Raw genomic sequence first — 23,579 nt, 5'->3', positions numbered from 1 at the left:
GCTGATCAGGTGGCTACGTTTTCCATATGGGTTTTGAAATGTAGGTGGTTGGGTCTTGACAGCAAACTGTGTATAGCTGGTGATGGACTTAAAGGGTGCTTGCACATTGCACAGTTTGAAGCTAGCTTCACTGGAGCATCTTAAAATGATTTACAGAGGTAGGTGTATGTTATTCTCATTTTATATCTTTGAAGAAGGGGAACAGATTGGTTTAGCCAAGGTGACATACGAGTTGATGACAGTTGGATATGTCCCAGGTTTTACTTGCTTTTAACTACTCTACCATGGCTATTAGACCTCACTTTGCCTATTCTCTTTTAAAAATGTTTTTTCAATTAGAACAGACTATTAAAGAGAATAGTCATATAAAATGTATATATTTGGTAAGGCTTCTTCAGTACCTGTTGGTAAATGTCCTTGCACAAGATGTAAGGACTGAAGGAAATGCATTTCACGGCCCATGTCTTATACCTCTAGTTGTTACAAGAGCTTGTTTGTCACAAGTTTGGTATAGTCATTGCTCCTTAAAGACCTGCCTAATTAAAGGTCTCCTGTGTAGCAGTTAAATCAGAGCATCCATCTCAGCAGGTGTCCATCTTGCCTGTTGGGTCTCGGGGGTCCCTGCAGGCAGCAGTGCTGGGTGTTCATATGACTTCCATCCTCAGAGGAAGGTGCTCTCCCACTGCAGTGAAACCCTGGGACCTTTTACTCCAGACTTCAGTTCTCCTCTTTCATGTGATTTTGTCCTAAAGGCATTTGCCTATTCAAATAACCAGTTAACAATATGAAGACTGTGGCAAACCTTGACTGATTCCTTTCAAAAGAGAAAATGTGGAAAAAAAAAAAAGAAAAGGAAAAAAGGGGAAAAAAAAAATTAAAAGACAATGCTATTTTAAGGCTGTATTTTAAATCAAGATAATCTTTGGTAGTAGGATACTGAGTAGCAATTGTCAGCTGGAGAGCTGAATGTCCAGGATATCCCAGCATGAAATTCAGATGGCTTTCTGGCAGCCTTTGCCTTGAAGTAGAAGATGCAGAATAAGTCTGGCAACCTTCAGGCTGAGCACTTGTAAACAACAGATGTTCATAACTGGAATCTTTTGGAAGAGAAGGGCAGGGAGCAGCGTGTATGTCCATGCTTGTAATTCTCAAAATTTGCAGTTAACACTGAGCTGTGTCAGGAAGACTTTGAGGGGAAATCAAACACTGATTTGAATGAGCAGCTTGCAGAGAAGTTCAACTTTAGTATTCTTAAAAGTGGAATGGTTTCTTTAGAGGTGAGATGGTACAGGCTGTGAGGGAGGTATCGACAAAAGCATTTGGATCACGTGGACTTCGGTTACTGTTGTTGTTACTATTGTTATTTTAATTGACAAATATTGTCATAGGCTATCTTGACCTGTGATTCTTTTTGACGGAGGTGATTCCTGAACATTTTTTTCTGAGTCTTTCAACTAACCACGTTTGGAAGATTTTTCTAAGCATGAAGCATTCATTAATTCAGTGACCTCACTGAATCTGGAGAGCTAGGGATACATGACCAGTGAAAATTGATGTAAAACCCCAGGGAGGATCTTCGTGGTGTTTTTCATCATATCAGCGATCCTAGTATTGCACTGTATTGGTTGGTATGATTGTAGCTACTCTTACGGAGCACATTGCAGAGGACAAAATACAGACAGGTTTGAAAAAGTATATACAGAAACAATTACGTCTCTGCTCTAACACTTGGTCTAGCTCTAGCTCTAGTGGTTTGTAGGGTGGACTTGACAATTGCACAGATCCGAAAATAACTTTTTCATCTCTCCCTTCACATCATATCTAATTTTAGCAGGTAGTTCAGGTGAGCTAGGCATGAGGTCAGTACTGCAGAGTGAGCACCCTGTAGAGCTCAGAGACCTGAGCCCGCAGGTCCCTCTTGGGATGGGAAAGGTAGTGCATGCAGGCTACTCTGCAGAGTGAGAAATAAGTCAGTTTCTCAGTTCCCAGGATCTTGGATCACTATTTCAGAATGTACCAGGTCTGGAAATGTCTGTTGCACACCTCTAGGAAACAGATCCCGAATAGGGGGGGGGTAGTGGGGGGGTGGCAGGGGGGTGAAACAGGAAACTTCAGTTTTTGTATGTACCACCGGGAGACTTGCTTTAAAAAACTCAGTTCGAAGGAGGGACTGTCAGAGAAATTTTCTGTTCACACGGATGATATGACGTGCCTATGTTAATTTAAATGTTTCTCTCTTTCTATTTAGTAATATTTTTGTTCTCATCTGACTCATTCCTTTGTCTTGCACTCCTTATGGAAACCCGGTATTCCTATTCCTGGTTTGTGGGTGTGGGTTTTTTTGTTTTGTTGGTGTTTTTTTTTTTTTAATCTAGTGTGGGGGAGGATGTTGTTTTTTAAGATAATTTTTCCTGCTGTTGCTCTGAACAGGGTTACCTTGCAATGCCAACTAAGTGTCGCTGGCCTTTGTCCCTCTCTCCTAATTGCCTTAATGCAGATAAATCTTGGATTGTCTGTGAGTTCCTTGTATGAATGAGTAATTTAATTAAGACGTTTTGGATACTTGGGACTCAATCTTCCCATCTGATCTTTTGAGACTGACTGAAACCTTTGAAGTGGAAGTTGCACAGGACCCAATCAAGATAACACCCGGGAAACCACAGAGCTTCATACTTTGTGGTTCCTTAAAAAAATCTGTGCACAACTTCCTCTTCCTGCTCCCAAACACCCCCGATTGCTGTGATCTGGTGTAATTTAGGCTAACCTAAATAAACTCTCCAGATTCACTATCATCACACGATCTTTAAATGAGTATAAATAGTGCTTGAAATAAACCTAGATCTTGGCATCTCCCTCCTCCTCCTCCTCCTCCTCTCCTTGCGGGGGAAGTTTGAGTCAAACAGTTGTAGTGAATGTGAAATCGCCAGCACTTTGGGAAAGTTCATATCCAGGTCCTAAATTTTTGGGTTGATCACATCAATTTTACTTCTTAAGGGCGAATACTGACTCCAGTCATTCTGCAGAATCTGTGGAAATTGAGCTCACTCTTGATTATACTCCGCGGTCTCTATTGCATATTTTTCTTCCCTTTATCATCCCTCTTCTGTGGTGACATGAAACTGGAAGCAGAGTATATTTGCCAGCTCCTTTGAGAATTGAAATGGTTAATGAAAATTGCAATTTGCTTCTCTGCCATCTGCTTGTGGTTATGATAGAAAAGGGTCTGTTGTAAACAGTTGTATAACTTCTGCTCTGTGTTGTGAAAACTGTTGCCATGTTCTACCCCAGAAAATGCTGCATTTTTAGAGGTGCTTTAACAGTTAATGTGTGTGTAGTTTTCAAGGCTACTTGGAAGGTTTGAAGCAAGTAACTGACTCCTTCCTTTTCTGTTTCATTTCTGTCTTAAGGCCTGCCTTTATTTGCTTTTTGTCAGTGCTAGGAAAATTCTAACTAGCAAATAATGAAGGAGAGTTGTTGTCTTGTCTCCTGTAAAAACCTTGCTGTGAAAACATTGAACCTGTACAAAAGCGAGACAGACCGTTTTAACAAGGTACTGAAGGAGTTAGTAAAACCAAGAGACACCAAGAAATTAAAGGAATTTAAACGAAAAATCTTGAAGCGTGCAGAGCTGTGGTTGCATGAGGTTGAGCTCAGGGTGCGGCGCAGACCCGAAGGTGACAATCCCGGTCGCGGATTGGAAGCATGTGGGGTTGTGATTATTTTTTCCTGCAGGATGGCCTTTCATGTCTAACCACACGGAGTGTGTCAACAACCCATCTGGCGCCATTAGACACCAGCAATTTTACTCACCATGCTTTTCATGGACTCTTGGTATTCGTGCTATGTGCTGCCTTAGAATAGCTTCGGGTGTTGTGGTAGGGCAGCCTGGACAGCTGGGAATTGTCCAGTTAACTATTGCATCTCTTCTGGTTCCCGTTTGGTGCTTCAGTTTTCTTTGGAAAGCAAGGCACTCGTACTGTGCTGCTCTCTGGTCCCTTGCATGTATTCTTGTCTGTAGTCATAACCCTTGGTCCTTGTTGCTCACAGCTTTTCCAAACTGCTCAAGGCGGGGTTGGACTGATACGTCAGCGAGGGCATCCATGAACAGCCAGGTGCTGTTAGTAGAGTAGATGGCAAAACTTTGTAATGAGATGGAGGATGTGATGGGAGATACTAAAGATCAAAACAGGTGAGTTTCTGGGTTAACAGTTCGTGCAGATGAATAGTAGTAACTTGCCTGAGAAGGCAAGTTAGCAGGCTGCACACAGCTGGACTTCTGGCTGCTTAGAGGAGATCTGCGGCTGCACTGGTCTTGGGAAAAGAGTGAAGCAGCAAAGTGATGAAGCAGTAACAGGCTGTTACGGGTTTGGAGGCAGGATTTTGAACAGCTAGAACAAGATCAGCTGGTGGAGAGTCTAAGCGTTTTGTTCCCAAGTTTCATTCCCAGACTTTTTTACAGTAGTTGATTAATTTTCACTTGCTGAAGCTTTTGCAGCTTTAGAGGGCAAATACTAATTTGCTGTGTAAAGTACTTCTATATCATTGGTGTAAAGGAGCAAACCAACCAACTTTTAACATCTTTTAATACTGTCCTTCATAAACTGCTCTTTACAACCATCCACAATACTGTCTCATTTAGTTTGCTTCCTGTCTTCTACCTGAACCACAATTTGTCTGTTGGTAGAGATGGTGGCTCTCCAGATGGCGTGTATACCTCCAACCCAGCGCTGCTCCTTGAAGGAGCTTTTTCTGGAGATGCCTTTCCTCCTCCTGCCCTCTCTTTAGTGGAAGAAATCTGGGTGTTGTTTCTTGTCTCACCTAAATAAAAAAAACACCTTAATGTATATATTATGTAATAGAATCATAGAATTGTTTAGGTTGGAAAAGACCTTTAAGATCATAGAGTCCAACCATTAACCTAGTGCTGCCAAGTCCACCACTAAACCATATCCCTAAGTGCCATGTCTACATGTCTTTTAAATACCTTCAGGGATGGTGACTCAACCACTTCGCTGGGCAGCCTGTTCCAATGCTTGACAACCCTTTCAGTGAAGATTTTTTCCTAATATCCAATCTAAACCTCCCCTGGCGCAACTTGAGGCCATTTCTTCTTGTCCTATCACTTGTTTCCTGGGAGAAGAGACTGACCCCCACCTGGCTACAATCTCCTTTCAGGTAGTTGCAGAGAGCAATAAGGTCTCCCCTCAGCCTCCTTTTCTCCAGACTGAACAACTCCAGTTCCCTCAGCCGCTCCCCACAGGACTTGTTCTCTAGACCCTTTGCCAGCTTTGTTGCTCTTCTCTGGACACGTTCCAGCACCTCAAGGTCTTTCTTGTAGTGAGGGGCCCAAAACTGAACAGTGTTCACGGTGCGGCCTCACCAGTGCCAAGTACAGGGCAATGATCACTGCCCTGCTCCTGCTGGCCACACTATTTCTGATACGAGGCAGGATGCTATTGGCCTTTGTGGCCACCTGGGCACACTGCTGGCTCATATTCAGCCGGCTGTCGACCAACACCCCCAGGTCCTTTTTCTCTGGGCAGCTTTCCAGCCACTCTTCCCCAAGCCTGTAGCGCTGCGCGGGGTTGTTGTGACCCAAGAGCAGGACCCGGCACTTGGCCTTGTTGAACCTCATACAGTTGGCCTCGGCCCATCGACCCAGCCTGTCCAGACCCCTCTGTAGAGCCTCCCTACCCTCAAGCAGATCAATGCTCCCACACAACTTGGTGTCATCTGCAAACTTACTGAGGGTGCACTCGATGCCCTCGTCCAGATCACTGATAAAGATGTTAAACAGAACTGGCCCCAGTACTGAGCCCTGGGGAACACCACTTATGACCAGCCATCAACTGGATTTAACTCCATTCAGCATCACTCTTTGGGCTCAGCCATCCAGACAGTTTTCTACCTAGTGAAGAATACATCTGTCTAAGCCATGAGCAGCCTTCTCTTGCGGTGGCAGCTTTTATCTCCATTTCAGTGGGAGTCAGAGCATATGGCTTCTTATCTGCATGTGTGCCCTTCGAGGGCTGGCTGCAGCCTGGTCAGTACACGTAGATTCACAGTTCTATTAGCTGGGTCTTGTGGTTACTAATTAGCTCTCTGGCATATTAGCAAAACGAATGGTATGCTGCAAAGACTGGTTGCAGATCGGGGGGCAACTATTTGATTTATATAGCTTAACATCTAGCAGTTTCAACCTTATACAGTTCAGCATTTTGATCATTCCATCTGGTTTTGTGCGTCAGCAATATCTGCAATACAGGACACTAGCATACGAAGGAAAATACTGTCTCTAAATAAAATCTGTGTCTTCTCACATTTTATTTTCTTTTTTTTTTTTATTTAAAACACCAGGAGAACCAAAAGCCCAGAATACTTTTTATACCCCCTCCCACTGTACACACACGTGCACTCCAAACCTTGAAGTCCAGATCACAAGCTGCAGTGATTTCCTGAGCTTTTCATTTTTTTTGAGGAAAAGAAACAAAGCATCAACATCAGCTGTTCCAAAACTATTCTTCTTTATCTAAAATTATCCATATTGCACTGCAAACCCAACCGTTGATGTCACGAGAAGGGTAATGAAAGTCTGCTATGGCTTAATTTTCACATTTTCACGATGTCAGACAGTCCTTGCAGCAGAGATTGCTGTCCTTTTAAGTGCAGAATATTCCCTTTTTCAGTGGAAATTAAATGGCATTTCTTTTAAGAGGAAAGAAATCTGATACAGTTGCGTACAATAATCAAGAAGAGCTCTGGCTTTCCACCAGAGATCTGACTTACTCTTTTCTAAATAAATATTATTGTACTGTAAACAAATGACAAACAGATCTAGAGAGAAGTAAATGATGTAGTTAAGACTACACCTAGATCTGCCAGTTTCAAACACTGCTGCGGGGCTGCTGGAGGACCATGCAAAATCATTGCTAATGTCCTTGCTTTCATCTAGTATGAAATGCTGCCTTAAGAAATGACTTACTCCTTCCAGTAGATGAAATGTTGATCCAAATAAACTGAGGTTCCTCTCATCTCCCCTTTTGCCCTTTGTATTGCTTATTTGCAGGGTACAGGGTGAATTAGCCATAATAAGGTGGAGTAAGTTCAAAGATGAGAAAATAAAGCTGCTTGTATGAATGTTGCCTTCTCTTTTGCTTGGGACAGATATAGATGCTTGCACATAATTGTTTTTGTACATGAAACATAACATTTTGTTTCCTATGCAGATGCTATTTAGCTAACTGGATGCTTGAAATCTTTTTATTGTGGTTAAGTCACAAATGCCTGAGACAGCACTGTGAAACCTATTGTCAGACACTGGAGCCATCACTCTCCCTCAGGCACTGTAATTTATGAACAAAATCCTGGATTCAAAGGAAAAAATTAGAGTCTACATTTGGCACAAGGTAGCTTGCGTTTGCCTGATATGTTTGTTGGGGGACAAAAGCCCACGGCCATGTGAATGTAGTCATGTGTAACTGAGGGCGTATTTTCTGTATGTGCAATAGCCATTTTATAGCCTTCCTCTCCTCTCCCTCAGTAAATCCATACGTCCCATAGCTGAGTTTCTAGTGTTTATAGATGTAGAACATCATGAACAGAATAATTTTGTCCCCTTCAGGTAAAGTCCTATCCAATTCTTGTTTCTATTTTGTGTCCTTTATAGGAAGGATCAGAATGTGCTATCTCCAGTCAATTGCTGGAATCTCCTGCTAAATCAAGTGAAGCGAGAGAGCAGGGATCACACCACCCTAAGTGACATCTATCTCAACAACATCATCCCGCGCTTTGTCCAGGTCAGCGAAGATTCGGGGCGCCTGTTCAAGAAGGTAACTGAGTGTTACAACACATGTATTTTTGTTTGGGCCTTCTGAAATACAAAGTTTTAGCTATTATTTCTGGTGGAAGTAATTTATTGTTGACTCTACCTAATACATGGTGCTTTTTTCCTCTTTGTGGATAACTATGCTTGACTTACCTTTGATTTCTTTAGTAATTTTCTTCTTCTAGTATTCTAGGATTTTCCCAAAAGTGGTCGGTTGAGATATGTTGGTCTAAATTCAGGGCATGTTTTTTCCTCTTAACATGCTCACAGTTTTGTATGCATTCTGAAAACTCTATTAAACAAGCAGAAGCCCTCCAGGTCTTCAACTCTGAATATAATCAAGAACAGCTCTCTAAAGAGAAATTTGTATCTGCCATGGAGGAGAAACTACTGTTAAAAGAAAAATTAGGGAGAATTCCTACCATGCTAGATAATAAAAGGTTGTATTGTCCTTCTCGGGAAAAAGGAGAAAATGCAGCTGAAGTCTCTCTTGTTAGCCTTGTCCCCTTTCTCTCCCCTTGATTTCCACCTGGAAAAAAAGGTGGGACAGTGTATGAGGGTATTTTTCTCTTAAGAATCTGTTCTTCCAGTTGAAGAAACACGATATGGAAGCTTTGAAACTCCTATTAAATGGTAATGCCTAGTCTCTTCAGACATCTGTCAATTGTTGTAACATCTGCTAGTTAACATGTTAAAAACACTGCAATTCTACCTTTGAAAGCAATTTCTCTTCCCCCACTCCCCACCCCCTTGCAATGTGTCATGATCTTGGAGAGTTATTTCTGTTATTGCAAGGCCTAGAGAAGGGAGTTGCAGAAGGACTCGAGCTTTCTGAAGAATACTTTTATGGAGACTCATCCTAGACCACATTGCCTCTGAGAGAAACGGAAGAGGAACACTTTTGATAAAAAAACCTCCTAGCGTACTTTCATGTCTGTCTTTGCCTTCAGTGGTGTCAGTTGTTATATTAAAAGAGTCATGTGAGTAGTTTGTGACTTTAAAATTAAAATCTGTTTACGTGCAGTCAGCAGTAATTGGAGGCCTTGTTGGCTTTTCACTCCGGTCTTGACAGTCTTTTGAAATGTCTTGAGGAGAGAGTGTTCAGATATTTCTTAACATCTCTATATTGCTTTAACTGATAAAGAGAGTCTATATAATGCAGTCCCTTTAGGCTGCTAGAAGATGAACAATGCTCAATATTGTGTGTGATATTTCATGTCAAGATGCACTTGAAGGAGCAGCATCTTGTGTGTTACCTGGAGAGCAGAATGCATTTGCTCTTTTACAGCAGGTGTTTGTGTGCGTTGGCAACTGATTTCTATGGGAGAATGAAAATAAGTGCAAGTGCACTGTTGCGTTCCTTGTCCGCTGCATATTTCTTGAATTTTTAATGGATGGCAACGGATTATGAAAAATAAAGTGTTACATTCTGTTTGTCTTTTACTTCTTTTTTTGAGATATTGCCCAAGCAGAGGAGGAACCTTCTCTTTTTCAAGTAACGTCACACTAAGGCCTTTTTGACCTTTTAAAACTTCCTGGTAATTACATTATGGTTCATTAGACACTTACACGGGATTATTGAATGGCAGTTACTCTTCAATTCCTTTAATCCTTCCAAAGGATAAGTAATCTCCCCACTGAATTTCAACAAGGGCTGTGCTTGAGGAAGGTGGCTGAAAAAATGCCTCAGCAAAGAAGTACATGGAAATTGATATCATCCCTGTTTGGCTAGAAACTAGCATCTTTATTTTCGGCCCCTTGTATAAGCATGGTTTTGCCCTGTTTTGTTTTATTTGGGGCAGTATGACTGGAATAAAAACAAACAAATAACCAACCAACAACAAAATACCCTTCTGGTTTCTTTCTCACAGGCCAAATGCAAACTCCGTATTAATTTGTGCAAACAAAAGGCACTTGTTACTAAATTCCAACTACTTGTTGTCTGACTGTTTGCCAGGCATACCAAACTGGCTGAAGGCCAAAACAGGTATTAGATTACTATTCCACTTGTGCTGGGTGGTTAAAGACAAAAATTGCATCCTGTCTTATCTAGAGTGTCACATAGTTGAGTAAGATAGCACCTGATAAATAAAGAAATTTGGCTGAACATGGACCTGCTGCTACTTGTGCTTTTTCACTAGAATCTCTTACCTTCCCGAGCTGCAAGAAGCAGCATGAAGTGGTACAAAAGCTACTGTAGGCTAGAAAACAGATGTGGTGTGTTGCAAATCAGCTTTATATTCCATGGATTTAAAGAAAATGCTATCCATTTATAAAACCCCTATGTAGCATGCTTGCAGTACTCAGTATATCCCAGGAGCAGTACAACCAGAATATCTCTGGACCATAAGCAGACAAGTGGTACCTTTTCCTGGATGAAAAAACAGGGACAAGTGGATGAAGTCACTTATCCAGGGTTGCTCAGCAAGTTGCTAGCAAAGCCAGGATGCCTTTCTGATCCGTATCTGTAGGAATTGAAGGGGAATAATTAGGTGACTCAGCAAGATGTTTAGGAGTGGCATATATTTTTGTGCCTCTAACCGGAAGTTAAAACCATGCTAGCCCAAAGGGAAATTAGTTCTATTGATGAGAAAATCTACAAGAACATTCTCCTCCCTCTCCCCTTTAGCTTCTCCCATCCTTTTTTAAACTTTTGAGACATCCTTTCCCATTTTTTAACGGAGAAGAGCTACCATAGTATGTGACAGCTCAGAAAACAGCACTTTTTAGCAGTTTTGAACAGATGTAGTTTATACAGGAGCTACATGGAAAATAATGCTACTATGCCATGCTGCAGAACTTCCCATGAAGCTGTGGAAGGCAAATTCAGAGGTCCCAATCAAAAACCAAATGTGAATGAGCTCTGAATGGCATAGCTGAATTAGTGTGGTGCTACATCTCAGCAAATTTATGTAGCTTCTTCACAGACCTAATTAACCAGGCTACGTCAGTGAAATAACTGGCTGTATTACTTCTGAGACCTGAGTTTCCTGCCTCTCTTGTGCCATGCAATCATTCCAGCTCATTCACTGATTCCACACTATCTCCTGTGTGGTTTAACACATGCAGTATGGTCACGCTAAAATGCACTGCAGTTTAATGAAATGCAGCCTGCAGGAGGAAGAGCCTTAGCTGTGTTGCTGTTAGGGCACTCAGGTTTAGCTTAACACAAGAGCTGTTTTTTACTGTTTTCCAACAGAAATTGTAGCTGTTGGAATTGTGCTGCCAATCTTGCTGCTGGTTTGGGAGCTCTCTGTCCTTGTGTCATGCTACCCAGGGAATCTATGTTAAAAACAAGGACACATTATTATTTGAAAGTCTGAGGAACATTTTTTTTTACATTTCTCTTTGGAAAATACCTTCTCAAAAAAGTTATACATGTGTCTGGCTGATTGCACGTGCTATAGTAACTTACGTTTAGGAACTACTCACTGGGTTGTAAATAATGCTATGAAATATGGATAGGATAGTGATATAGAGATCCTCATTTGCTGAGGGCAGTTGGAATAAAATCCTGAAACATGAGATCTTTTTCTTGGGCCATTTATAATTTAGGGCTTTCTCAAATCAGTGTTTTGTATCATGCTGGGATTGAGCAGGTGAGCTAGGAAGGACAGACAGGGTAAAAAGGATGCACTTAAGATCCCTTTTGGTGCGAAACTCTTGAGTTGCTCTATCTTGCACTGTCTGAAGTGGTGAGCTTTTTCAGATGAGAGAGATCTAAGTACAGCATGCAGCCGTAATCCAGCCTTAAGGCTACAAAGGACCTGGATGGGTGTGATAAGGTCTGTGCTGGGAAGGAAACACATTGTCAAGGGCAGTGGAGATGCAGAGGGAAGCGGGGTGGGAGCTGGCTGTGTTGCAGCGGGAGCAGCGTGAAGCCTGATGTGGGCAAACCAGGTCTCTCTCTGTCCGGAAGAGCATCAGTAGTCGTGGCAGTGTGGGGTTTTTGTCTCTTCCAGCGACTGCGGTGGAGAATCGTCAGGCTGAGACACATTCTCGTGTGTTCACTCTTGGACCCCTCGGACCAGTTATACAAAGGGCACAGCAGTGCTGACAGTTGAGCTTGGATGGGTCTGTCTTGATATCAGTGTACTTCTGAAATTCCAGTGGTCGTGCCTGCATTGCACACAGGTTTTCAGAGGGTTTATGTTCACAGTGTTTGGATTCACAGTGTCATGGGAAGCCTGCATGGTCTGTGGCTTTGTCTCATGCAGTTTTTCTGTTCGTGTCTTATGATGAAGAGATCCCTCTCCAGGGCTGTGTTACGATGTGGAGGGTCTTAGTTGTTTGAGTGTTAGATGGAAGCCTGCCAGCCACTTCAAAAGTATCTTTGCTGATAAGAGAAGCTGTGTTTGCTGCCAAAGCCAGCACTGAAGTGGTGCTGGATGTACAGTGTGTGTCAGCCCTGTTTCTTCCTGGCTCTTGGATTTGTTTACTTCCTCGGTTAGCTCTCCCTGCAAAATCTTTACATGTCTGAGCACTGGGCTGTTTGCATCAAACGTGGTTTTATATCTTATTGGAAACTTGCAACCTAATGCGTAGGTATTCTTTGAACACTGTACTCATTCCGTACCCTTTGTTTTGGTTTCTCCTGAGGAAACACTTTTACATTTCAGTAAAAGATGTTGTCAGTAAGGGGCTTGCTACTGTAGCAGTCTTGCAGATGAATCCTATTGGCATCAGTGGGGATCTGGTGTTTGGCTTCAGTGGTGGTGCTGGCCCCAGCAATGGTGTCAGTGCAATTCTGTGCTACTACAAAAGAAAAGGAAGATAAATGGTGAAATAAATAACCTCTCTCTTGAGCAAATAAAACTGGAGGGGAACTGGTGGAATTGTCCTAATAACAAATTGTTACACCTTGGGAAGGAGGTAATATTTTCTTATTTGTCCAACAGTTAATGATGTAGCCCTGGGTTTCATACACGGTTGAAGTTTAAAGCCCATGTGCCACCCGGCATTGCTGTTCTGGTCACCTCTCCCTCTGCTGGAAGACTGTCCTGCTTTGATGTCAGCACCTGTTCTCGTGCACGCTCTGTTTCATTCCTCCATCTACTTTTGTGGAGAGCACTGCTTTGATTTTTTCCTGCTTATCCTCCTTCAGTGTGGCCCTTTTATTTATATATTTATATATATGTAGTCAAAATATTTTTCCATTTGAGCTGACTCCCATTTTGATTTGCCCTTTTTTCCCTTTTCTCTCTATCGCCCTGTCACCCTGTTGTTTTTATGTGGCCCTTGATTTCTCTGCATGGTACAACCTTTCTGTTTCTCACATGGTTATCAGGTTTTCTTGCCTACAGACGTGTCTTTTTAGCGGGATCCCTTGGTATTATTTATATATGTATAGCCTTTTGAGAAGCAGTCTCTTTAATTTGGTATCTTTAATCACTCTTTCTCTGTTGTCTCTTTGAGATTTCTCTAGAAGTAGACTGATAGTCTTGTTCAAATTTAAGGAAAAAAAAACCTTTTAAAAAGAATGGACTGTGGAAGCCTCAGTCACTTTGAGCAGTTTCTGAACAAACTGATTTTTTTCAGTTTGACAGATTTTTACATAACAAAATTATGAAGTAATTGGAAAGTGTTAATAGGCAGAAAGACAGATTTATTCTGCGTATGTGTAAGCTCCTGTGTCTGGAGGGGCCTCAGGACAGGCAGTGGCTGTTAGTTGGATGCTGTTTAGAGCTTTGCCTCTAAATAGAGCCAGGTACCTTCTCAGCATCTGCCTGCCTTGCTGTTATGTGTCCCTTTCTTGCAGCGTTGGTCCTACTGTGTTTATACCATAGGTCCTCTGCTGTATTTTTAACTTGGGGGTCCTTGCAGCAGTGCTAATGGGGAGGCTCACTGGAGATGCTCGGAGCTGTAACCCTGTCCTGCTCTGCTGTCTAGCTTGTACAGGTGGACGTGTCCTTTTGGTATAGAGTAGTGGGGACACGGAAAAGTGGTTGCCCTACAAATCTTGCTTTGAGAGCATAGCATTCCTTTACATTATTGTATCAAGTTCAGTTGTGATATTTATGGGGAGAAAACCTTGTAAGGAATGAAGAAAACAAAACTGGAGATTTGAAATTTGCTTCCTGTTTAATACCGTTGATAGTGGAAAAAATGGTTTATCTACAAGTTCACTGCACAGTATTTGATGTGAAATGAAAAATGCACAATGAGTTGGCTAAAAGGCTTGCAGTAATCAAGGAAGAAGAACTATTAATTCTCTTAAGGGGTCTGTGCCAAAGATGACCTACTTTACAGCTGCAGTGTGTCTCATTGCTACATTGGTACCAGAATATGAAAAATATTAAAATACACCACACATGCAAAAGCCACGCAAATGAAAGAAATGCACTGGCCAAAATGCTGGGCATTTGTAAAAATATTTCTCCATAACAGTGTAAACACATAAATATAGAAATGCCATAAGTAAAACTGTCACTGAGGTGCAGAATTGGTAACTACGTGCTATATCCCTCCCTGCTCTCATGCTTACATCCTTACCCCCTGCATCTTTCTCTGCATTAGGTGCCTTAGGAAATAGTAATGTTGAGTTCTCTACTCTTTTCCCAAAAGTTAAAGAACACAGAGGCCTGTTGTGAAATGATACTTTCTGATTTCTCACTGGGGAAACGAAATCTCCCAGTTTTCCTACCTGCTTATTTTTAGAACAAGTGGAATGGGGGAAGGGAGAGGGAGTGAAATAATTTGTGTAGTGCTCTTATCTGAGTTAGCAGTACGTAAATCTGCTTCTGAGTTATGATTCCCCCCACCTGTAACTGGAGTGGATGGTTTCTGTTGTGCTCCTAACACTTTGTACCTGCTCAGATACAATGGTGTGATCAGAGCCCATTGCCCTGGGTGATGTACTGGATACTGAAAGCTACAGCTGGAGTAGTTTTACTGCGTATGTTACAGGCTAAAAATGTCACTTCTGCATATAGATTGGGCAAGGAATACACTGCATTTGACCCTATTTAATGTGTGAAAGTAGTCCATTGTTATTACATTTTGTTTCTGATTTCCTGTATGCTTACGTTGTCTTTCACTACACCAGTATGCTTGTCTTTATTTTGCTGCAGTGTGAATTCAGGTCAGCCAGGAACAAGGGAACAGCAGTTGTACACTCCAGGTCATTCATCTGACTCTGATCCCTCCAGTCAGTTTTTCCTAGAGATACATCACAGCAGTTTGAAAAAGGGTATTGGGGAAGTTGGTAGCACAAAGCTGTCGTGCAGAGCATTAAAAGTGTGAGCAGAATTACAGAACGTTACTTCCAATATTTTACAGGACTTCACCACTTGCTGGTAGGTCTTGCCACCTTCTGAAGCCCGTTTCGCATGCGGCTCATTCAATGAGAGCAAATGTAGCTGGCTTCACAACAAGAATGAATGCTCTCAGCCATAAAATTGCTTGGTTGGTTGGGATTGAGTGCCTGAAGCCTAAGATTCAATAGGATCAGCACAGAATTCTGAAAAAAAAAGGAGAAAAAGGGCGTGAGGTTTGTTTGGAAGCAACTCTTTCAGCCCAGAGCATGGGAGGCAGCGGTGTGACGTGGTTTCATGTAGGAATGGCTTTTCAGAGTACACTATTCCGCTGTAATAAGGAAAATGCCTTATTACTGACATAGTGGTGAAACAACTCACTAGTGAAATGGTGGAGAAAACTAGATAATACAACTGTAATTTAAATATGACTGACCAATGCATAATGGATCATTAAACTGGAAACTGATGATCTATCACCCAAAATATGCATGTATATTGTATGACATAGATTTTGTTTTCCTAGCTTTTCTTTAAATTCTGGAGAGTTTGAAGCAGTCTTTACAGAATTCCTGTTCTGTAGGGCCATGTGATAATGGCCAAGCACTTTATCTGTAAAAGTTGTGGGAGAGACTTGCATAAAACTTGCACAGGCTTCAGGTAGCTTACAGGCTTTGTTGGGAGTACATCCTTGTAAAAGAAGGGGTACATGTATAACAAATGGATTGGATTGATGGTGATGATGGAGTACTTCCATACAGTGAAGCTAGTTGATTGTTTAGATGAGAACATGAAGGTGATTCATTCATTTGCATGCAGTAGCACATATGATTTAAGGCAGGACTGTTTAAAAAAAAGAAAAAAGAAAATTATCAAGAATCTATCTGTAAAGAATACTAAACTTCAATTAGCAAATTATTTTTAAGTGCCACATGTATGATCTAGGAAAATTTTACCTGGCAAGCCATCTCTTTATCAAACTTTGTAAGTAGATGTTACCTAATGCATAATAAATACCCTGTATTGTAACCTTGATTTAGACAGGAATAAAAAGGTTCTTGCACTTCTGCGAATTTCCTCACTGGTCTCAGCAAGAAGTCAATCCACTTGCCTCCCAGCTCCCGCTGTTGATTCAAAAAGCATTAGAACATTTAATATTTGTTTTCCACCTAGGTATATTTAATTATTCCTTTTTGAAAGATGTAGAGAAGTGGTCTTGTTAGAGAGCGGTTTTCTGAATCAGCAGATTTGGGTTCCAGTTCCAGCCCTGTTACTGGCTAACATAATTTTAGGCAACGTATTAGGTAAAATCTCTTATCTCAGTATGTTACGCATCCACCCACCAATGGTTTCTGAGTGCTTCCTTGCTGTTGTTGAGTTTATACAGAAAGCATCTTGTGAACTTCACGGTATGTTTGTTTTGAAGCCGTACCATCTTTCTATCAGATTTGGAACTACGTTACTGAGGCTTGAGATCCGGGGCATAAAATGTTGACAGCATTCCTTAGCTCTCGTATTTATTATCCCCCCCAAATATTTTGAAGCTGAAGTCGTTAATGTTTGGTGGAATGCGGAACAGCCAAGCGAGTGCTGCAGTAGATCCCAAAAACATCTTGATTAAATTAGAGGGGAGGTGGAGGGGAGGAGGGCTGGAACAAAGAGGTCGTTGAGAAGCTGGCACGGCGTGCTGGGAATTTATGTTCCAGCGAGGGGTGGCAGCAACCTACAGCTCTGCACATGGTGCATATACACCCTGTTGTAACAAAGGAGTATGTGTGCATGTGTGAGCGTGTATGCTTATGCATGTGCACGCACGCACACTTAGGGCAACTTCTTTTGCTTTCCTGTTTTGGGTTGAAGAAAAGGCTTGAAAAAGGCAGCTTGTGAGAAAAATACTGAGCTTGCAAGTTAGCACTCCTGGGCAACAGTTACTGTTGTCACCGTGCTGAAATTACTTTCTTGCGCTCTTGGGTGCTGTTGATAATTTTCCTGATTTGCAGAGAAGAGGAAGGCTGTGTTTATCACTGATCAGCACGTACCTTTGCAGCAGCACAGGTGAGGTTGTGCTGTCGTCCTGCTCATCCCCTTCCCCAGCCTCAGGCGTGTGGTGGGCTCCCATGCTGTGCCATCTTGCAAGACCATTAATGGTGCATATCAAACTAGATAATCTCCCAGATCAAGAGGACAAGTGTTTAGCCCTGATGGGATAAGAAAGAGACAAGATTTGTGGGGACACCCGCTCCCCACAGGCACGCAGTTTATTATTGGAGACAGTTAGGTAAGATTTTGTTGTACAAGCCCTTCCTCGGGCTTTTCTAAGGGATTTACAAATAGACTCTAGTTGCAGGTACAGCCAGGAATAGATAATAATAAAATTTATCAGATTTTCCTCTGCTTTTATTTATTGCTTTTTTCCTGGAAGACTGTTTACAAAATGAATCACTCTAAACTCTCTCTGCCTTTGAAAAACACAATATATAATTTGATGTTGAAATAGAAATTGATACCTGGAGATGTTTGCAACTGCAGAGACTATGTTGTTGTTTTTCCTTGGCATACGTTTTATTCGTAATTTCACACTATATTCTATCATGATCTTGAAATCTATTATGCCTGTATGGCAATGGTTAAGGTCAGCAGCCCTTAATCTGGATGCACTTTGAACTCCATGGGACCTCAGAAAAGTTCTCGTTGTGCATCAGGTCTACCACCCTCTACAGCACTTGAGCAACAACTTTGATAATGTCTAAGGCATTTTCTTTTGACTTTCCCAAGCTAACCGTTCTGCTTCCTCCAATGTATTTTCATTTATCAGGGTCACCTAGCTCAGCTTTTTTCTCCTAAACCTTTTTTGTTGGTGGAATCAGTATGGGGAGCAGCATTAAATTAACAGTGTTCATTGCATAGCTCTTGTTTTCATGACACCTGTGATCTATCTTACCTTCATCTTAATGTAAGGTTTTTTCCAGTCCAGCAATCTGGCAGTTTCTTTCTTGAGAGCTCATTTGGAAGCACAAAGAGTTTTGTGTTTTGACAATTTGGCACTTACACTTCTTTTCTTCTTCAACCTGAATATGCATTAAAATATTCATTTTAATCTATTTCGCATAATTGATGCTTCAGCAGTTTGTACAGTGAATGAGCAATTTTATGCAAGAAATAAGTAAATGGGCTGAAAAGAGCCGGGTGAAAGGCAGATGATTGGTCCAGTCCAAGCAGTTTAACCAGCACAGTGAAGCGTGCTGCTGAAAAGCTGCTTCTGTGTGAAAAGTTCAGTGCTCAGGGCATTTAAAACAGACCCAGCCAGTCACTTTCATTAATCATCTCCCATGTTGAGAAAAAGGCAGTCATAAAATCTTTGCGACCCATATCACTGCAGTGATGAGCAGCAGCTTCAGCTTTTTTTCTGCTTTCAGAAATGAAAAAACTGTAGATCTTGTTTCTTTAAACTCTCTTGGAGATTGGGAATCACCGACTTTTTTGTTTTCTTTAAATTAAAGACTCCTCAGAAAAAGCAGGATGCTCCCCTTTGTCAGCATTTGTGTCAGACACTTGTTTTTCCAGTAGCACATCTGGCCACCTGGGAAGCAGGTTTAGGAACATGGGACTGGAACATATGAAAATGCAAGGGACCCACCCTTGGATGCTTCTGCTTGTACGTCCCATTGCGCTGCCAGCAGCGCGATGCCAGGCTGGTCTGAATGGGTCACAACATACATAAACAGTCTGTAATAAACCATCTATCATCTCAGAAACACAGTAAACTCTGAGCACTGCTGAACTGGACAGTATTTAAAAGAGGATAATTTAAAATTAAATTATATAATCTTTCTCTTTTTGCTTTTAATTTATGAGTATTTCTTTTTTATTATGGCTTAATGCTATCTTGACTTCTTAGGCAGAAATAGTGGTTTGAGTACAGATTTGCCTGCATTACCTCTTCATCTTTTTATTTTCCTGAACTTTGTAGGCATAAATAATCTTGAACCTATCAAATTTGCTTAACGCAGTAGAAAGTATATACTTTTAACGTGCAGAGCGCGAAGGTACAATAAGGCAAGCACTGCCTTAGTAGGTAGTGAACGAGTAAAATCTATAAACTGAATAAAGTTATTCTTGTTACATGTAGCAGTAGATGCATTTGCACTTTCTAATTAGTGGGAAAATGTGGAGAAAACATAGTTATTAGATTATGAGTGCTTAAGCCTGCCTGTTTTTTTGTGAATAGAAATGTTAGTGTAGAGAGACAAGATGTCTGCTCTTTTCCTTGGCTTCTCCAATTACTCACCTGGATGTCTTTCATTAATAAAACCTCAGAAAAAGTGGAATTCTGTGTCCTTATCTCTTTCCTGCACCTCAGAATGATTAGAGCTATGAAATTACAGGCAGGGGTTTGAAAACGTTAAAGATTGTGCTGCAAGTGCTAAGACTGCATTTCTGAGATTTCTGTCATTAAATACTAGTAACTGTTGGCGTGTTTTCCAGTTAAACATTTTATAGGAGCAAAGCTGTTGAAGCTGGCTGGCTCCTGTGCAGCCCAAGTGGAGACATCATTAGTGAATGTCAGAGATGGATCTGTCCTTTCCCTCTGGATAGCGTGTGCGGTTGGGTTTTTGTTTGGTTTTGACAAGGTAACAAATCCCGGTGTGTCTGTCTGCTCCATCTCTCCATCGGCTGGGGGAGATGCTACAACGAAACCCTTGGGGATAGACCTCGCCCCCATAGCTTTTCCCTGCGCTCTCCAGAGCTGCTGGTACGATTCCTTCCCTTCCACCAGACTGAGAGAAACATTTTGTCCGATGGCTGACAAAGGCAGCTCTGTTTTATACTTCTCTCCCCACCCCCATTTCCCCCTATTTTGGTACCGAGCTTACAAGGTTGACTCAAAGGCCTCTTCCTCCTGTCGTGGGTTGTACCACTCTTCATGTAAGAAATAATTGCCTGTTATCCTTAAGTTTGGTTTTTTTGAGGGAGCTTTCCCCTTCAATTGTGTTTTTGGCCCAATATATGGCTTTATAAAATATCTCATGATTGATCTCTCCCATTTCCCCTCCTCTTCCTTTTTTTCACTCCTTGAAGGGTGCATTGTATAACGCTCTGAACCCAACAGCTCTGGTATTTGCACAATATGCTTGCTACAAGGCAGGGATGATAACCAGCTCCCTGTCAGAATGGATATGGATTTTCCTGGAATTTCAAAGGATGATTGGGCGTGATAATGTGACCACAGAACAGGGTTGAAGCAGTAAGTTAAAATCATTCCAGCAGCCGGTTCGGGTGGACAGGATAACAGTTGGGACATCACTTCTTGGAGACCTCAACAGCAAAGACGGGAAACATCTGTTTGGGTCTAACTGTAACTTTATTGGCTTTAATCTCTTTCAATAACTAGGCTGAAAGATGTAATTGTATTACAAATACAGACATTTTCCTTGATAATTTATACTCCTGCTATAGAAAAAAGGGATTTGTTGAGGTTTGTGTGCACAGCAGTGCTATGCCATGGCAGCTGGAGACAGCAAGGCTGGAGTGTGTGGCTGCACCTTTGCTTTGCTTTGCAAGGTGTGTCAGCAAACGCTGCCTCAGTGTGCTTTTTGATGTGTCTGAATTTCTCAACTTTTCCGTGGAAGCTCTTCAGAATGCAAACAGTGACAGTTTTAGCGTGAAATCCTGTCTGTAATGAAGTGAAGATTAATAGTACCATTGAACTCATTAAGTAAGAAAGTCTCTTCGCCTTCCTTTGCATACAAGCTATATTGCATGCAGAAACACCTCTTCAGAGAGGGCTTTGCATACAGAGGTGCCGTCCGTCAGTAATTACGGATGCACGTCTTTGGACATTCCAGTGTATTTATTAGAAAACCAGAAGCTTAGTTGTTCCTGTTCCTGTATTAGCTAAAGCCAAATGTTTGCCAGCACCGGCTCTTCATGTAGTAGTTGAGTCCAATTGCAATGTAGAAGTGCTGGCCGCTTGTTACCTAGCAGGGAGTTTAAATAAGTAAATATATTTTTAAAATCCGACACTTGGCTGCAGGCTAGTTTGGATGTCAGCCGATTTTGACAAGCAGTCATGTCTATCTGCACCTCTTTTTTCTTTTTTTTTTTCATTCTACTGTTTTAGTGAAAGAAACAAGTTCATGAGTCATATAGCCTTAGGTTTAACTAGGCAGCTCACTAATACAAGTGTCCCCCAAGACAGGGTGATTTGTATTGATATGGTTAAATTGTATTATAGTCCTTGTAGTTTAAAAAAACAACAACAAAAAAAACCCTTTTTGCTTTGTCTATTGAGGTAAATCCCATATTGATTTAAAATTTGAATGGAAATGGGAATGCATGCATGTAAAGCCCCATAAGAGTAATTTTATTTTTTTTTTTTTAATGTTGATGTGGTGGTTCTTTTTGTAGCTGTGGTGATGAAATAGAAAAGTGAAGGAATGTTTGCCAGAGGAAGCTAGAGGGTGTAGCAGGCTATTGTAGTATTTGTGGAAGAAGAGGTAAACTTTTGGTAAATCTCATGGAGACTCAAAGGAGAGATTGTGTATCTGAAAGCACATACTTTTCTTTTTCTTTTTTTTAAACTCTGAGTGGGTTTATCATACAAAACTAAAAAAAAAAAAAATACATTGACATTAATACTTTGCTCAAAAATAGTCTGCAGGCTCTGTATAGCCTTTCAAACACAGTCACCACAAACTGTAGTTGGATCAAAGCATCTCCTTCAGTACCAACAAGCAAAAAGACCTGCTGTTGAGCACATGTCCCTGCTCCTCCAGACTTCTCTGTGACAAACACGGCTTCTTCAGCAAGCCATTTCCACTCCAGTATCCAAGAGTGACTGTTGCCCTAGTGAATCCAGGAAATAGGTTTAATAATCTGTGCACAAGGCTTATCAAGCGAGAGCTGGCAGACACTGGAGTAGGGTTTCCCTCCTGGATCCATCTCTCTAAGTTGTAACACCTTGCCAGACCCCACCTGAGCAACCTAGTTTCTTCAAGAATCATCACGATGGGGTGGCACTGGCAACTCGTGATGTGCGTGTGGTCGAGGGACAAGGAATAAGGATAGGAGGGGCAGGCAGTACCAAGGGGCTGCAAGTGAGATGCAAGGTCAAAGGAAAGAGCAGCAGCACTGCCTAGAGAGACGGGAGTGTGAAGGAAGTGGTGGCCAGCTGTCATCGCAGCCTCAGAGTTGGGCTTTGTCAAGGAGGTGCCTTACGTCAGCAAAATTGAAGTATTGCCTGTTTTGTGATATGATGTTCAATAAAGGAGGATCATTCCTGTTGGCTTTCTTATCCTGCGTTTCTTCAGCTTCCATACCGAGCTGTCCTATATTCATAGTTGATCCTGCTAAAATGGGCAAATCTATGTGTTTCCAGGCTTGTAATGTTGAAAATCCCACATTCTCTGGAAATTTCCCTGTCTCCATACGTTAGGGCTTTCCCCACTGTGCATATATAACATTTCAGTTTATTAATACTGTTTGTGCAATTTGGCCATAAGTGGCTCTGGTCAGTGCAGTTACTGGATTTGTTAGCATAAATAGTGGTGCTTAATTGAGCCTAAATTATTTGTAGATGCAGAGCATGCTCACTTCCTCCACCTTTTTACTGTCTTCCCCAATTAACTTTCATTTCTCTGTTTTGTTGCAGAGCAAGGAAGTGGGATTGCAGCTCCAGGAAGACCTGATGAAGGTCTTGAATGAACTCTACACGGTAAATCAAACTGATTTCTTGGCATCTTTTCAGGCAGAAGGAAGAAGTGTTTGACTTCTCCCAGCCTGCTGTTACAGCAGAGATTAAGCACCAAGACTGATAAATGTCTGCAGTCATTGCAGTTTGAGGCAGCTTGTGTTCGCCAGTCTATAGAGTACCATAAATCACACTTTTTCACTCTATCCTTATATTGTTTCAGTTCTGTAAGTGTTGGCTCCACTTCTCAAAGATCTCACCTTAATGCACACTTGCTGCTAGCTGCAGTGTTGGTTTTAAAAAGAGTAAGAGATATTAGAATTATTTCCAAACACACTAAAAATCTTCAGTCCATGGTTTTGTGTGGTCTGAGCATACAAAAGGCAGCATACAGCTTCAGCAGGGGGATCCACTGTGTTTATTTGTTCCTCAACTCATTCAGCAAAACAGCTCCCTTTAGAGTAATAGTCTTCCATCTGTGCTTTTTGCTTCTCAGTATATCCATTGGAGACACCAAGAAAGAGGCACTGCCTCAGAAAGGAAAAGGAATGTGTTCATAAAAGTTCATATGCTGCTTGGGGATTTTTCTTCTCACATAGATGAATGGAAAAGCCTATTGTTCGATTAATTTTTTGCTTTCTGCAGCTGTTACTGAGCTAGTTCTCTTTTAAAAGCAGAACCTACGCATAGTTTTGTTGCTCCAAATATTTTGTCTTTCATCCTTAATGATACATTGGGTCATTACACTGAGGTACATGTTATTTCCTTCGTTCTTTCAAAAGATGATCCAGGGTTGTCTCTCAAGCCATGG

At 41.5% G+C, this 23,579-nt stretch overlaps 1 protein-coding gene across 2 annotated transcripts in view; it reads left to right on the top strand.

The window, feature by feature from the left end:
* Nucleotides 1–23,579, top strand: part of SRGAP2 (SLIT-ROBO Rho GTPase activating protein 2) — a 115,352-nt gene that overhangs the window by 41,272 nt on the left and 50,501 nt on the right. For both annotated transcript variants that reach the window (XM_075056015.1, XM_075056013.1), the window contains exons 4-5: nucleotides 7,667–7,829; nucleotides 22,730–22,792. In XM_075056015.1, the coding sequence (XP_074912116.1) occupies nucleotides 7,667–7,829; nucleotides 22,730–22,792 (226 nt within the window). The remainder of the gene's footprint in view (nucleotides 1–7,666; nucleotides 7,830–22,729; nucleotides 22,793–23,579) is intronic.

This window comes from Buteo buteo, chromosome 23 (assembly GCF_964188355.1).
Source record: "Buteo buteo chromosome 23, bButBut1.hap1.1, whole genome shotgun sequence".
NCBI lineage: Eukaryota > Metazoa > Chordata > Aves > Accipitriformes > Accipitridae > Buteo > Buteo buteo.
This window is presented reverse-complemented; position numbering and strand designations above follow the sequence as displayed.